The following is a 14,662-nucleotide window of genomic DNA, read 5'->3' on the forward strand; positions in this document are numbered from 1 at the left end:
CGCGCAAAGCTACACGAGGCTATCTGCGCTAGCCATCCCTAATTTAGCAGTGTAAGACTAGAGGGAAGGCAGCTAGTCATCACCACCCACCGCCAACTCTTGGGCTACTTTTTTACCAACGAATAGTGGGATTGACCGTCACATTATAACGCCCCCACGGCTGAAAGGGCGAGCATGTTTGGTGTGATAGGGATTCGAACCCGCGACCCTCAGATTGCGAGTCGAGTGCCTTAATCACCTGGCCATGCCGGGCCATCTTTCATTGAGTGAGTCGAACAACTTCTGGAAAACATTTTCGGAAAGAAAAAGGTTTCGAGCATATTTTGTGAAAGTTATGATGATAAGCCATAACTTCATGCAATAAAGAATTTTATGTTTTTACAGAAAACGTGATCCTCTTCTTGAACACGCGTAATCAAGTTTGATTTCTGAAACTCCACAATTCTGATAACATTGCGTGATTATTGATTTCTTTGATGTCGTAAGCTGTTTGTTTTTGTTTTTTCTGTACCATTTCATGCACTTTATCCGAGGATTAACAAATAATAAAATAAACTCGGCTAAACTATAAATAACTAAGTAAGTAAGTGAATTTTTCCTTAAAGAATAGGAGTCTCTATAACATTTGCTATAGTTTTAAGTCTTATAGCAAAGTTTTGTATTATCTGCATTATTTGTATCTGTCCTTTTTCTGGGTCTATTGTGTTTCCCTTAGCGCAATTGTATGTTTCGGCCCTTATGTTTTAATTATTTTAACCTAAAGTATATAAATGTTGGCTAAAAATGTACTTTTATAAACGACCCTTGATTAGCCTATTTTCATACTATAATTCTTTGAACGAATTTGTTTGTTTTAGTTAAATCTTCAGTTGATAACGAATTCATCGAACAATTAAATACCATTTTAGATTTTATGCTATTACTTCTTATAATATATTTTTAAGGTTTTATGTCCGTTAAACACATCTAATTGTCAAACTGCAAATAAAATTTGTAATGTGTAAATAGTAATCGGTACAACACATTTTACGTACCAAGGAATTAAATTTTAAGATTATTTGTTAAATGTTCATGTAAGACTACTCGAGGCCTAACTGCGCTAGCCGTCCCTAATTTTGAAACGATAGACTAGAGGGAAGCCAGGTAATCAACATAACCCACCGACAACTCTTGGGATACTCTTTATCGTATTATAACACCCCTCCCCCATGGCTGAAAGAACGAGAATGTTAGTGACAGGTTTTAATCCAGTGACTCACAGATTGCAAGTTCGGCGCCTTACTTACCAGACCATGCTAGGCCTAAATTTGGAAACATTAGAGTTAACACTATATGTACTGCGTATAAAGCATGCCAAGTAACGTACTTGTAAACGTTAGATGTACAATAATGGTAATAATTATGGAAACACAATATTGTGTATTAATGCTCCCAGCAGAGGTGCTAAAGTTAGTTTTGGTACTTATATTGGACTCACAAAAAACGAGCAACTGTAACAGCAGGATTTCGCCGTCGCTCTTACAACGCACCCATCGCCCCAAATTGCGGAACGCAAGTTTTGTTGTTGTTTTGCCTCAACTGGACACGAATAATTCACACAATCCACAATCTGCCAGTTTAACCTCTTGACCACGCCTGGCTTTATTGATAAGGCTTTACGCATGAAACCATGTGTATTTGTTAGCATTTGATTTAAAATGACAAAAAAATGTTTATTCATTTGTTTAATAATGGATAACAAAAACACCCCTTTATTATTCGTGATTTTGTTTTGCGTTGATAATAACTGGGTGTTATGAGAAATTTATCATTTATCGTTTTACGCTAATTGAAATAGCTTTGACATTCATGTTTGCCAATCACGATGTTTAAATATATATTGTTAGTGACTTATACTGAGTGTTTTCGTAAGTAAAACGTGTTTCAATTCAATTTGTTTCTTTGTTATGAATTTTGCCCAAAGCTACACGAGGACTATCTGCGCTAGCCGTCCCTAATTTAGCAGGAAAAACAGCTAGTCATCACCACCCACCGACAACTCATGGGCTTCTCTTTTACCAACAAATAGTGGGATTGACCGTTACATTATAATGCCCCCACAGCTGAAAGGGCGAGCATGTTTGGTGGGACGGGGATTCGAACCCGCGACCCGCATATTGCGAGTCGAGCGCCCTTACCACCTGACCATGCCGGGCCTTGAATTAAATAATAATATTAATTAATGCTCAACATAAGCACCAAAACCAAAATTTGAACATCTCAAAAAATCACTATTAGAATATTTCTCATTTAAATAAACAGTTTTTAAACACCATTTTCAAATTTCACTGTTCTATTATATCAATACATATATATCGTAAAATAAGAGCACCCTCTAAATATTTTAAAACTTTTGCAATTATTGATTAGTACTTAATATAATTAAAAAAAAATAAGATAAGCTAGAACAGAAGTACAGAATCGTTTTCTGTTCAATTATTTAATGGCATTGATATAGGACTATATCCAATAGTCATACATTGGTGCAATTAAAGATAATTATTTACAAACCAATTAGACATTTCACAAACTTATCGTTTTCATACTGAATACAAAGAACATACTGATAAAACACTTGAAGAGCTTTTAAACAATGGAGGGTCATTTTTAGGTTAACACGCCAGTTGGAGAACCTAAAACGGTTTTTAAACAATGCTGGGTCGTGTTTAGGTAACAACGTCAGTTGGATAACCTTGATGGACTTTTAAACAATGCTGGGTCGTGTTGAGGTTACCACGCCAGTTGGAGAACCTAAAACGGTTTTTAATTAATGCTGGGTCGTGTTCAGGTTATCACGTCAGTTAGATAGCCTTGATGGACTTTTAAACAATGGAGGTTCATATTCAGGTTACAACACCAGTTGTAGAACCTAAAACGTGCTTTTAAACAATGATAGGTCATGTTCAAGAACTTGATATATGTATCCCGTTTATCTGGCTATCTGTCTCAACACACCTTCTACGAAACAGTCATAAAATATCATATTTATTAATAAATGCAATAAGCATTATATGTTTCACTTTAATAATCATCAAAGTTAAAAAATATAGTATCACAGGGGCAAGTTGTTTTTTAAGGTAATTATAGTCTCATCATTAAAAAAAAGTTTTGATCTTAAATAAATGTATTAATATTGATTTATGTGTTTCATTTCATTCATTTCTTTATTCTAGGAAAGTTGTGAAAGACTGGAGGGCGAGCCTTGCCGACAAGACGATGACTGTTCCTGTCTCGGTAACGAGTTACAATGCATTCTTGCCTCTTGTCAATACGGTACAATGTCCCAGAGAAGTAAGCATCCTTGATAAGACTATACATTGAAAATAAGAAAGCAGTGTTTTATTTAATGATCTCCTTTATTGTTAGATCTATTTACTGTAATGTTCCATTTTCGCTGATATCCAAGAACGCGTTATTACAGTTCTGCCTACTATTTCATCAATATCTTAAGATCAAATAAATCGCAATTCAAGAAATCTATAACCTAGGGGCTTTGGTAAGTTCGACCTTCTCTATTTCAGACGTACATTGAGAGTATATTCTAGAAGCACGACGTTATTATACAGTAATGGAAATAATTGTGGAACACACACAAACAATGCACGCACAAGTGTCACAAACAACGAGTAATAGCAACTAGATGGCGCGTTTATGAATGGTAAAAAACATTGTCACAGAAAATACTAAAGAAAAGCAAATAATAAAATTTAGTACGTGAACCCCCAGAATATTTCACCTTGTTTTCCCGCTGTCTACAATTTATCACTGTGCAATTCTGGAATATATATATATATATTTACCGTCAAGATTCTGAAGGAACGTGTCTGCTCATGATCATTGTCTTACTGGAAGATTAATCCGCAACCGATGAGTTGTGTTCCCAAAGGAATGAAATGATGAGTTAGAATGTACCTGTACTTGTCTGCATTCAGAATGTCATCTAATGTCTTTAGACCCCGACACCTTCCGCTAAAATTCAGCCCCAAATTGTCTTACTGGAAGATTAATCCGCAACCGATGAGTTGTGTTCCCAAAGGAATGAAATGATGAGTTAGAATGTACCTGTACTTGTCTGCATTCAGAATGTCTTTAGACCCCGACACCTTCCGCTAAAATTCAGCCCCAAATTTGTACAAAATCCCCACCATGTTTTATTGCAATGTTGTACATTGACTATGATACTGTTCTCCTCTTCCCCTCCGCTGTTAAAAAATAAATAAAATCGATCCTGGATTACTCACTCGTTGGATTTGAGTACATCTTCTTAGCAGCGGTTTTCGAGCAATTAGATGTCCATTGAGACCGTGCTGTTCTTGAGGTAAAATTGAATCCATACCTGTATTTACAACAAAGTCGTTGACAAGATCTGTACTCGAACCTTCGTCAATCTCATAAAAGAAATACCCTGAGGTCCTTAACATCACTTTTGAAGAGTTTCGATTTTCTGTCTTGACCACTTATATTATTAATATTTCTCGTTTCGCGTATCCGCTTCAGAGTCTTACATAAATATTCTATTGAAACAAGGAGTCTTGCTGTAATTGTTCGCATGGATTTTAGTTAACTAATCAAAACTTTGATATCCATACGCTTTTCGTGTGGTATTTCAGTCGTGGAAATCATGAATGGAACACTACTACTACTGGGCATGGTATAACTGTCTATACTTTATTATAGGTTTGTGCTGATTTGGCACTTTTTTTGGTAGATTCAATAACAACCAAGCACAAATGTAAACTATCATTTTCATACCATAAAGAGGTTGGAAATCCCGATATATTTGCCTTTTATACCATTTCTTCTTACTTTTTCCGTTTCCATAATTATTTCCAACGCCGTATTATTGCGTATTGTTCTGTAGTTTTGTAAGTTTGTCTATTGTAGCTGAACTATTTACGTATATTTTACTCGGATTTCAAGTACAGAACTGGTTAACCTTCCTTTCACTCTATCAGTGAGCCATAAGATAATACTTAGACTCAATCAGGGTAGCCCACTTGCTTTGCATTGTACAAAGCCAGTCAAGCGCTTTTACCGTAAACTTAGGATTGGTAAATTCTCCAGTATTTAGCCCATCAATGAAACTAATTGATTAAATATTAAAAATGAAACGTGCAAGCTTTTTTGTACGGTTTTCAGGTGTTTCAATTTTGTCTTTCTTTTTTCACCATGTTTTACTTTTTATGATATAATTCTGCGCCATGGTGAGTAATTTAAACACCAGTTTGTTTTTCTTTTAATTTTTGCGCAAGGCTACTCGAGGGCTATCTGTGCTAATTGTTCCTAATTTAGCAGAGATAGACTAGAGGGAAAGCAGCTATTAACATCCTCCACCGCCAACTCTTGGGCTACTCTTCTACCAACGAGCAGTGGGGTTGACCACACATTATAACGCGCCCACAGCTGAAAGGGTGAGTATGTTTGGTAGTACGGGGATTCGAACCCGCGACTCGCAGATTGCGAGTCAAGCGCCCTCTAACCATCAGGCCATTCAAGGCCTAAATAGTTTGTTGCTAAGCACAAAGCTACACAATGGGCCATCTGCTTTTAGCGTTATATGCCTTAAGACTTACCACTGAGCCAAAAGTGGTCTTTTTTCATCAAACAAGCCTAACAGCGAATTACTTATATCTGCTAAGTATATTTCTTCAATACATTCACGTTTTGATATAAGTTTGTTTGTTTTTTTAATTTCTAAAATTTCTTACAATTAGTTTCATTTTGTTGTTTTTAAGTAATATTAATTAATTTATATCAATCTTTCACTAAATTCTTATTGTTTAACTAGTTAAACAACGTATTTCTATTCTGATTATATTCGAGGTCCATAAACAAGAAGAGAACTTTGTTGATAATTAATTCCTAATAGCATCAAAAAGAACAAAATTATTAAACATCACATTTTATAAATACATTTTCCACGATGGTATACAGAGTTGAACTGTTCTGTTTTCTAAACTATTGCATATTTGTTATGAACACTAGTGCTCTCAGAGGGCTTACCAAGAGCTGTTATGAACACTAGTGCCCTCAGAGGGAGCTTACCCCCCAGTGGCACAGCGGTATGTCTGCGGACTTACAACGCTAGAAACCGGGTTTCGATACCCGTGGTGGGCAGAGCACAGATAGCCCTTGTGTAGCTGTGTACATAATTAAGAAACAAACTCTTGGAGGAAAAGAAGGACGTGGAATTTAGTCGAAAACAAATGTGGAGGTGAAACTGTAAAAACTACCGGAAGCTTTATTTCACTTTTCTTCGCCATATTACATCTAAATACATATGGTTTTAGTATTGGAAAGGGGGTGCAATCCTTCCTTCTTCCCTTTCAGATATCATTGTTGACCTCATTGAAAATTATATAGAAATAAGATATTGATTGATTGGTTAGTATTGATGTGTTTGTTTTAATGGATGAGAAGGAACGGGATGGAACTCTTACCACACCTGTAATTACTGTTTACAGTAGTTCCAACATTTTTGTTTACAGCATAATGTACATGGATTCGCATTATTCCAAATAATGTTAAGAAATCTATTCATCACACATCGAGATTTAGAGGGAGACTTCTCCTGGGGATGAGCACCCCTTATTATGTGTTAAAAAAACAATTTGTGAAGAATATTAATTTTGTGGGTCATCCTACGCTTTGGGGGTATAATGTTGGTGACAAGAACAGCTAACGCAACCATATGTTCCTTTGGTACTGTTCACATCCAGCTTATACACCTTTTAGAAATAACCCATTTTTAAAAAAAAAGGGAGAATTAAGTAATAAGAAGGTATTTGTATTTTCAATCTAAAGATCACTTTATGGGACACATGAGCTAAACGGCCCATGGGTTCAGATTTAGCTGTCCCTAATTTCGAACTACTGACCAGGGGGAAGGCAGCGCCCATCGCCACAAGCACTTTTTTTTTTCAACTTTGAACCGAATAACATGATTGACCATCATTCATATAACGATCCCACAGCTAAAAATGCGGTGCGTGTTAGCGGCATCGCAGTACGTACTTTGGACCTTCTGACCCACAGCCTGGCTTGATGAACACTTGGCCATGCCTGTTCTTAAACAAAAAGGTAAATTCTTGTAAAACGAAATAGTAAAAAATTATTTTCGAAAAAGGAATATATATATATATATTCAATTAAGTTTATTGTCAAGGAAAATTTAAAACTTTTCCTGTTGGAAGAAATATGAGGGAAAAAATAATATAAATGCCAAGAAGTAGATGAATATCTCGAATTAACTGCAAAAAAATTTCATATGAAATAATGTTTCAAACTACAGCAGTTTCTTTAGTCAAAATCGTGAAAAACTCTGTCAAACAAGTAAACCGTTTATAATTTTTACATGAATTTTTATTCCGGATCAGTCTTTGTAATTGGAATATTGGATCCTAAACAAAGTCAAACCTGATACTTTCCCTTGAAACACAGTTGGAAAAAAAAGATATTGAAAAAAGAAAACCGTAACTTATTAACTTTTGTTTGTGCTTTCATATTTTTCAGACAAGAAAACGGAGCGCGGTCGTGAAAGGGATCTCTACAACGGATAAATTGATTCTTATTAATCGAATACTTTAAATACGCCTACGCACACCTACGCAGGACCTATTAGCAATTTTATTTTTAGATAGATAATGTAAAACAAACAACAATAAAAACATTGATTGGTTTCGTTTTGCTTTGTAATTTTATACTAATATAGGGGTTGAATTACTTTACAAGATCATAATGTTTGATAAATAAAACTATAGCTCTTAAACTGGGTTTTCATGGATATTCGAGATTAAGATGGTAATGAAATCTTATTTTATAGATTTAAGTGAATCGCTGAGTCACCAGGGGCATGAATATGATAATACTAAAATAATAAATTTTCTACCAAATTTATAATGGGGGCAATCAAATATTGGGGAAAACAGTAAGCTTGAGGACTTATAATACTAAAATCCTAGGTTCGTATAAAACAAACGACGCGACCTATAGAGGGCAGGCTTTAAACCCATATAAAATAAGCAAACAATGCAGCCAGTAGAACGCGCACATATTAATACATGACCTAGTAACCTTGTTTTTTTTGTTTTTTTAATTTCGCGCAAAGCTACACGAGGGCTATCTGCGCTAGACGTCCCTAATTTAGCAGTGTAAGACTAGAGGGAAGGCAGCTAGTCATCACCACCCACCGCCAACTCTTGGGCTACTCTTTTACCAACGAATAGTGTGATTGACCGTCACATTAAAACGCCCCCACGGCTGAAAGGGAGAGAATGTTTGGTGTGACGGAGATTCGAACCCGCGACCCTCAGATTGCGAGTCGAGCGCCTTATCCACCTGGCTATGTAACCTGCATATCAAACAATAAAATTTTTTTAGACATCATCTCGAATATCAAGATTCAGTTCATCAAATTTGTAATCATATCTATTGATTGTGGTTTGTTACTCAGACTCTTTAATAAACATATAGAAAAAAAATTCTAACTCGTATCAATATTGAAGTAAAATATAACATTAAACAAAAATGCTGTTCCTCAGCTATTGAATATTTGACTGACAGTTGATCTCTGACAAGAGAATACAGGTATTATAAACAACAACAAATTATTAAAAATATATAGAAATCTAAATTAACGCAATTTAAAATAAACGTAAAAAACACGGAATAACTAAAATTTGACGCATTTTCCAAACATTGCAATAAATTGAGTTTAATTATCTATAATTTCCATTGTTTGAAGAGCTTTGTTATTGAATTCAAAACGTAATTTGTGTCTTTATCTTTGGTGTAATATTAACTCTGGTATAATATGCATTAGCTTTAGCCATAAAATAGAATACAACTCAGCTTATTTCGTGGCTGAAGATAATGAATATTATACCAGAGTTAAGGACACTACTTAGCCCTAGCTATGGTGTAATATTCATCAGCTTAAACCTGTAACAGTTATTCCCTCTATTCAATGAAGGGTATCCATACGGACGGCGGGTACTTCTGATCAACGGTTCTGAATTAAGAATGACTATGTCTTAAGTGTCTCTGACCTGGCCATTTTAGTTCATGTGTCCCATAAGGTGTCGCCTAGGTGAAAAAACTGTTCCAAATACCAAAGTATATACATTAAACGTTGAAACGAGAACAATGAAACAGCTTGAGCTATATTTGCATAAAGAATTAGCATCACATATTCGAATGCTTCATCAGAATGAAAAATATACCACTCTTCAAAAGCACTTGATGATTAGTGTTGTTCTGTAAACTTATATGAAAATATAATAGTTTAACAAGTGACCAATAGATGGCCGTAGTTTGCGATTTATAAACGCAGTTTTCTCAGAAATTAAAAAACCCAATTAAAGTATATTCAATTAGCAAATTTCTAAGAATTAAATTTTCACTGCTCTATTAATATGCTGAAACACATTTTAGTATTTTAACATGATAAAACAAAGTATATATAAAAAATACTTTCCCAAAATTGTAAAACGCTTTGCGTTGAAGCTTTCTAAATTAATCAAAAACAAGGTACATCAGCGACTGAGCTAAAAATATGTTGTTGTTTTTCGCTATTTGAAAAACAGTTATAATTCACATTACATCTCTTAATCTTACCATATTTGTCTTCAAAGATAGTGTCTTATACGTTGCATTTTTGTTTGTTTATTTTTAGTTTTGCGCAAAGCTACACGAGGGCTATCTGCGCTAGCCGTCCCTAATTTAGCAGTGTAAGACTAGAGGGAAGGAAGCTAGTCATCACCACCCACCGCAAACTCTTTGACTACTCTTTTACCAACGAATAGTGGGATTGACCGTCACATTATAACGCCCCCACAGCTAAAAGGGGAAGCATGTTTGGTGGGACAGGGATGCATTTTTTTGAAGTTATACAATAAACGTAAAACTATTTGCAAGTACATATTTCACGACAACGTTTAGTAAATAAACCAATAAGTTTACTGATGACGAAATGAGTTGTAGATAAAAACTGTCTTGTACAAATATGCGAAAAATATCGTGTGCCGTGTTAAAAAAAAATATCATTCTAAAAATTAGACAAAACCCAGAAAAATTGTATTTTTTCCATTTTTGAAAAAAAGAAAAAGTAGCTTATAAAACACCTAGTTATTAAGAATTCCGCAAATGGTCCGTGAAAAGATGGAAAGGCATAATATCGATTTTGTGATGATGGTGAATTAATTTCTTCTTGCTAATTATTATTACTACTTGTTATCCAAACTTTCGTTTTGTGAACGTGTCGGAAACAAGTATAGATTAATGCTCATTATAACAATCGTGCTTTAGACTGTGAGGCGAAACTCGTACAAAAAACCTAATGTTATCAGAAGTGTAACGTTCTTTAGTTTCTCCGCTACAATATTCATTTATGTTTGTTTTCTTTACAGTCGTACATTCTTCAAGTTTCGTCTTTTATTTGTTTTCTTACTTAACGAATTTCTCTTTTTTGTTGTTGCTCATTTATATCCTCGGGTGGCTCAGCGAAGAGCCTGAGAACTTATATCTCTAAAGTTCAGGTTCGATCCCAGCGATGGGCACAGTGAAGCAATGGGATCAGCGGTAAATTTACGGACTTACAACTCCAAAATCTAGAGTTCAATTCCTCTGGTGGACAGAGCGCAGATAGCCCATTGCATAGCTTCGCGCTAAGGAAACAACAGAAAATGTTAAAATGAACATGTTCCTTTGCCTGATGTTATGCATCAAACTTTCTTTTTTTGGCTTTGTTTGGAATTTCAACGGTGTCGAATTGTGTTTTGTTTTATTTTCCAGAAGAATAAGATCGTATATTTTTATGAATTTCCCATTTTAGTGCTTGATTCTTTTATATCATTTCTTATATATCACTGAATTCTGTTTTACAGGGACCGTTTATGTAGTCACTTGTTCCGCTGATTTCATTATTAGGCTTACCTCAATCTTTGAAGAAGAAAAAAAAATCAAAGCCCAAATATTTTTTTTTTAAAACTGCACAATTATATTTTAACTTTATCATTTTTTAATATACGACGCCTTATTGTACCTCATATATTCAGGCCTAGTAACAAATGGTCTAAAAAATGAAGAATATTCTAGTTACTACGTTTATTTATCAACTCTGGAATGGAATTTTATAATGTTAAGTATCTTTTTTTTAACAGTTATCCACTTGAACTTACTTATATAGGTGAATTTTCAACTGCACAAATATTTTTACAGGTGCACAGTTTGTGATCAACTGCACACTAGGAAAAACCCCTGGTTGGTTGAATCGCTTCTTGATAGTTTTTCTTGTTTAAACTGTGAAAAAATTCGAGTCATTTGAACATGGGATGCCATCAGAAATAGTGGGCAATAACCGATAGTTTTACAGCTCTTCTCATTGTGGTTCTTCTTCATCTTTCCTACAAACCGATATAGGAGGAACTTTGTGAACGTTTGGACTGTTTTCTTCGCTAAGACTTTAAAACGAGCGATTACGCTGCCAGAATGCGTTTGGCATGAGACTTAAAAAGCGGAAGGGCTTGAACGGTCCAGTGCGCTGGATTACGATTTTGGCATCGTTCCAGAACTGATTTCTCGTGCAGGTGCCATTCATGAAAGGCTGAGCCAGAGTACAGAGCGCGGCTGAATGGACGCGTACAACGTTCGCTAAAATCGCATATGTTTGCCTGAGTACACACGCCTTCGTCAACCATTGATCGTTTTTCTGCCTCCCACGCGCAACAGTACCTCTGCAACAGCATGTGGCTTATAATACAATATCTACTGTTCGATGGGAACGGTTATATTACGAATAGGTTTTATTGCTGATTACATTTTTTATTTACAGTTGTAACTAAGAAATTTTATCAACCACACGACTAGACAAATTATACACAATTATTACCAAGCATATTGGCTAAGTGGAACTTTAGTGAAAAAAATCTACCATTGATTTATATGTTACAAATTTATTCAGTGATTTCAGACAAGCTACCACGCCAACTGGTGTTATAATCACCTAAGAAACGTTCTAAGTGTGGTATTTCAGTTTCTGTGATAGATTATACGAAACGCCCCCCAGTGGCACAGCGGTATGTCTGCGGACTTACAACGCTAGAAACCGGGTTTCGATACCCGTGGTGGGCAGAGCACAGATAGCCCTTGTGTAGCTTTGTGCATAATTAAAAACAAACAAACAAACAAACAATTATACGAAACATACCCTTGTTCGTATCAATATACTTTATTACTAAATTATCGCCTATTTAGACGCAAATGACTATCGAAATATGCTCTGTGTCAACGTCTGATAAATTAACATTAAACAATGTGTGGATTTTAGTGGATTGGTGTAAAAATGAGGTAATGAAAAACACCAGGAAAGTAAATCAAAAGGAATGGTGAATGCCACTTTTCAGGGAAGTGAGAACTGAAACTTGAATAAGCTAGCCCTGAATTTGTATCAAATAACAATAAAAAAAACAATGTGAATGGTGAACGCCGCGTTTCAAGGATGTACAAATTGAGGATGCGAATAAAGTAAATTAGCTCCTGAATTTGCATCAAATAACAATGAAAAAAAACAATGTGAATGGTGAACGCCGCGTTTCAAGGATGTACAAATTGAAGCTGCGAATAAAGTAAATTAGCTCCTGAATTTGCATCAAATAACAAAGAATACAGTGTATTCGCTGTACATCTCGTTGATGTCGGCCTGGCATGGCCTGGTGGTTAAGGCACTTGACTCGCAATGTGCGGGTTTGAATCCCAGTCACCGAACATGCTCACCATTTCAGTCGTGGGGAAGTTATAATGTGACGGTCAATTCCATTATTCGTTGGTAAAAGAGTTAGCGGTGGGTAGTGTTGACTAAATGCTTGACTATCACTGCTAAATTAGGGGCGGCTGGCACAGATAGCCCTCGTGTAACTTTGCGCGAAATTCAAAACAAATCAAATCAACGAAGCAAACTGTTGATGTCTATTTAAAGAATAAAAGTTGGAAAGTGAAAGAAATTCAGAAGATGATAAGTTACTGAATAATGAAGATCTGTATATGAGTTTGGGTGCTTTTGACCGAAGAGAGAGTAACCAGCTTACAGCACCCAACGTGTACACGGTTACTATTAAAAAGTAGTGGAATTAACTGTCACGGTTAAAATGCACCCGTATCTGAATGTAAGAATCGCGTTCAGCGATTTAATAAAACTTGGGTCTCCCTATCCGCATAGTGATACGTAGAGGCGTCGTTAGGCACTGGCACACGGGGCTCCTGCCTCTATTCTATTTGACAGTATCCCGAATCCCCAGATGGTGGCTTGAAAAATCAGAATAGAAAATCATGATCGATATCGTACCAAAACGCCGAAAATTCTTCGGCCTATGGGCCCGAATCTTTTAAAATACCTAGTGATACCTCTGGTGGCACGCTAACCACTAGGCCTCTCTAAGCATGAGATGCTTGGCACGACACCTGTCGTAAAGTGATAGCTATTTCTGTACTTGTTACTTATTTTGCAATGGATATCGGTATTTGTTATGGTAACCTTAATTATTGATATATTGTGATTTTATTTATATATATAACAAAAGATGAACGTAAAACCATTCCAAAGAGACATGTATTAATCTACCTAATAACTAAACATATTAATCCAACTAAAAACATGTGTACAACCAGTTCAAATACATACAACTAATTAAGAACGTATGTACAATCATTTAAAAGACAGTCATCTACCTTAAAACCAGTGTTGAATTCAGGGAGTGTACAGGGAGGAATCCTCCCCCTGTGCAAATACCCCCCCCCCTCTGAAGTAGTAGTATTTTATTAATCATTAGTATAAAAAAAAGATTGTGAGATATGTGGCAATAAGTTGGTTTGCTGTAAAATGTCAATGAAACCAAACAGTTTTACAGGTCTTTCAGTACCGCCACCTTGGTGTTTATATAATGTATACTGTTAATTCTCAAGGTCCTTCAGTCAACACATACATACATGTACATCTAACGTCTTATTTACCTACCCTCCACCAGGCCGAAAATAAAACATTCCGTATTTGCAACAGTCTAGCACCAGAACAGTTTACTTGATCATTTCGAAACTAAGTAGACTTGCTAACAATAATCCTTTTTTTTCTTCTTCAACAATTCTAACTTTTTTCAACCAATCAAACCACAGCATTGTGACGTGTATTGTAGCAGTATTCTTATAGTTTTAACTGTGTTAATTCCTATAAGCTCAGAGCATAGGAATATTCTGTGCCCACTATGTTCACAACACAAACAAGTACAAATCTCGACAAAATAGTTTATGTTTCCACTTAATCAACAATATTCTGTGTCAACTATGTTTGCAACACGTACCTATGAATACAAATAATTTTCTATTCGTATGATCAAATGAATAACAGACAAGTTCTTTGTTGACAATCAAACAAACAAATCCACAACTGTATTATATGTATACAGCCATCTGAGACACATCCACACGTTAACCCCCTCTATGTTTATTGTTGGCTTAACTCTTTACCTGTCATGAATAACTTTTAGAGCACTTCTTTGGAAGTTTGAAGCCATCTGAGACACATCCACACGTTAACCTCCTCTATATCTATTGTTGGCTTAACTCTTTACCTGCC

At 35.5% G+C, this 14,662-nt stretch overlaps 1 protein-coding gene across 2 annotated transcripts in view; it reads left to right on the forward strand.

Moving 5' to 3' along the window:
* LOC106470905 overlaps positions 1–14,662 on the forward strand; it is an 81,271-nt gene that overhangs the window by 46,947 nt on the left and 19,662 nt on the right. The window contains exons 3-4 of one of the 2 annotated variants that reach the window (XM_022399539.1): positions 3,213–3,330; positions 7,552–7,719. In XM_022399539.1, coding sequence (XP_022255247.1) covers positions 3,213–3,330; positions 7,552–7,598 — 165 coding nt within the window. In that variant the 3' untranslated portion in view covers positions 7,599–7,719. Of the gene's footprint in view, positions 1–3,212; positions 3,331–7,551; positions 7,720–14,662 lie in introns of those variants that run through there. The other variant, XM_013931482.2, reaches the window with a different exon arrangement.

Source organism: Limulus polyphemus, unplaced genomic scaffold (assembly GCF_000517525.1).
Source record: "Limulus polyphemus unplaced genomic scaffold, Limulus_polyphemus-2.1.2 Scaffold4280, whole genome shotgun sequence".
Lineage (NCBI taxonomy): Eukaryota > Metazoa > Arthropoda > Merostomata > Xiphosura > Limulidae > Limulus > Limulus polyphemus.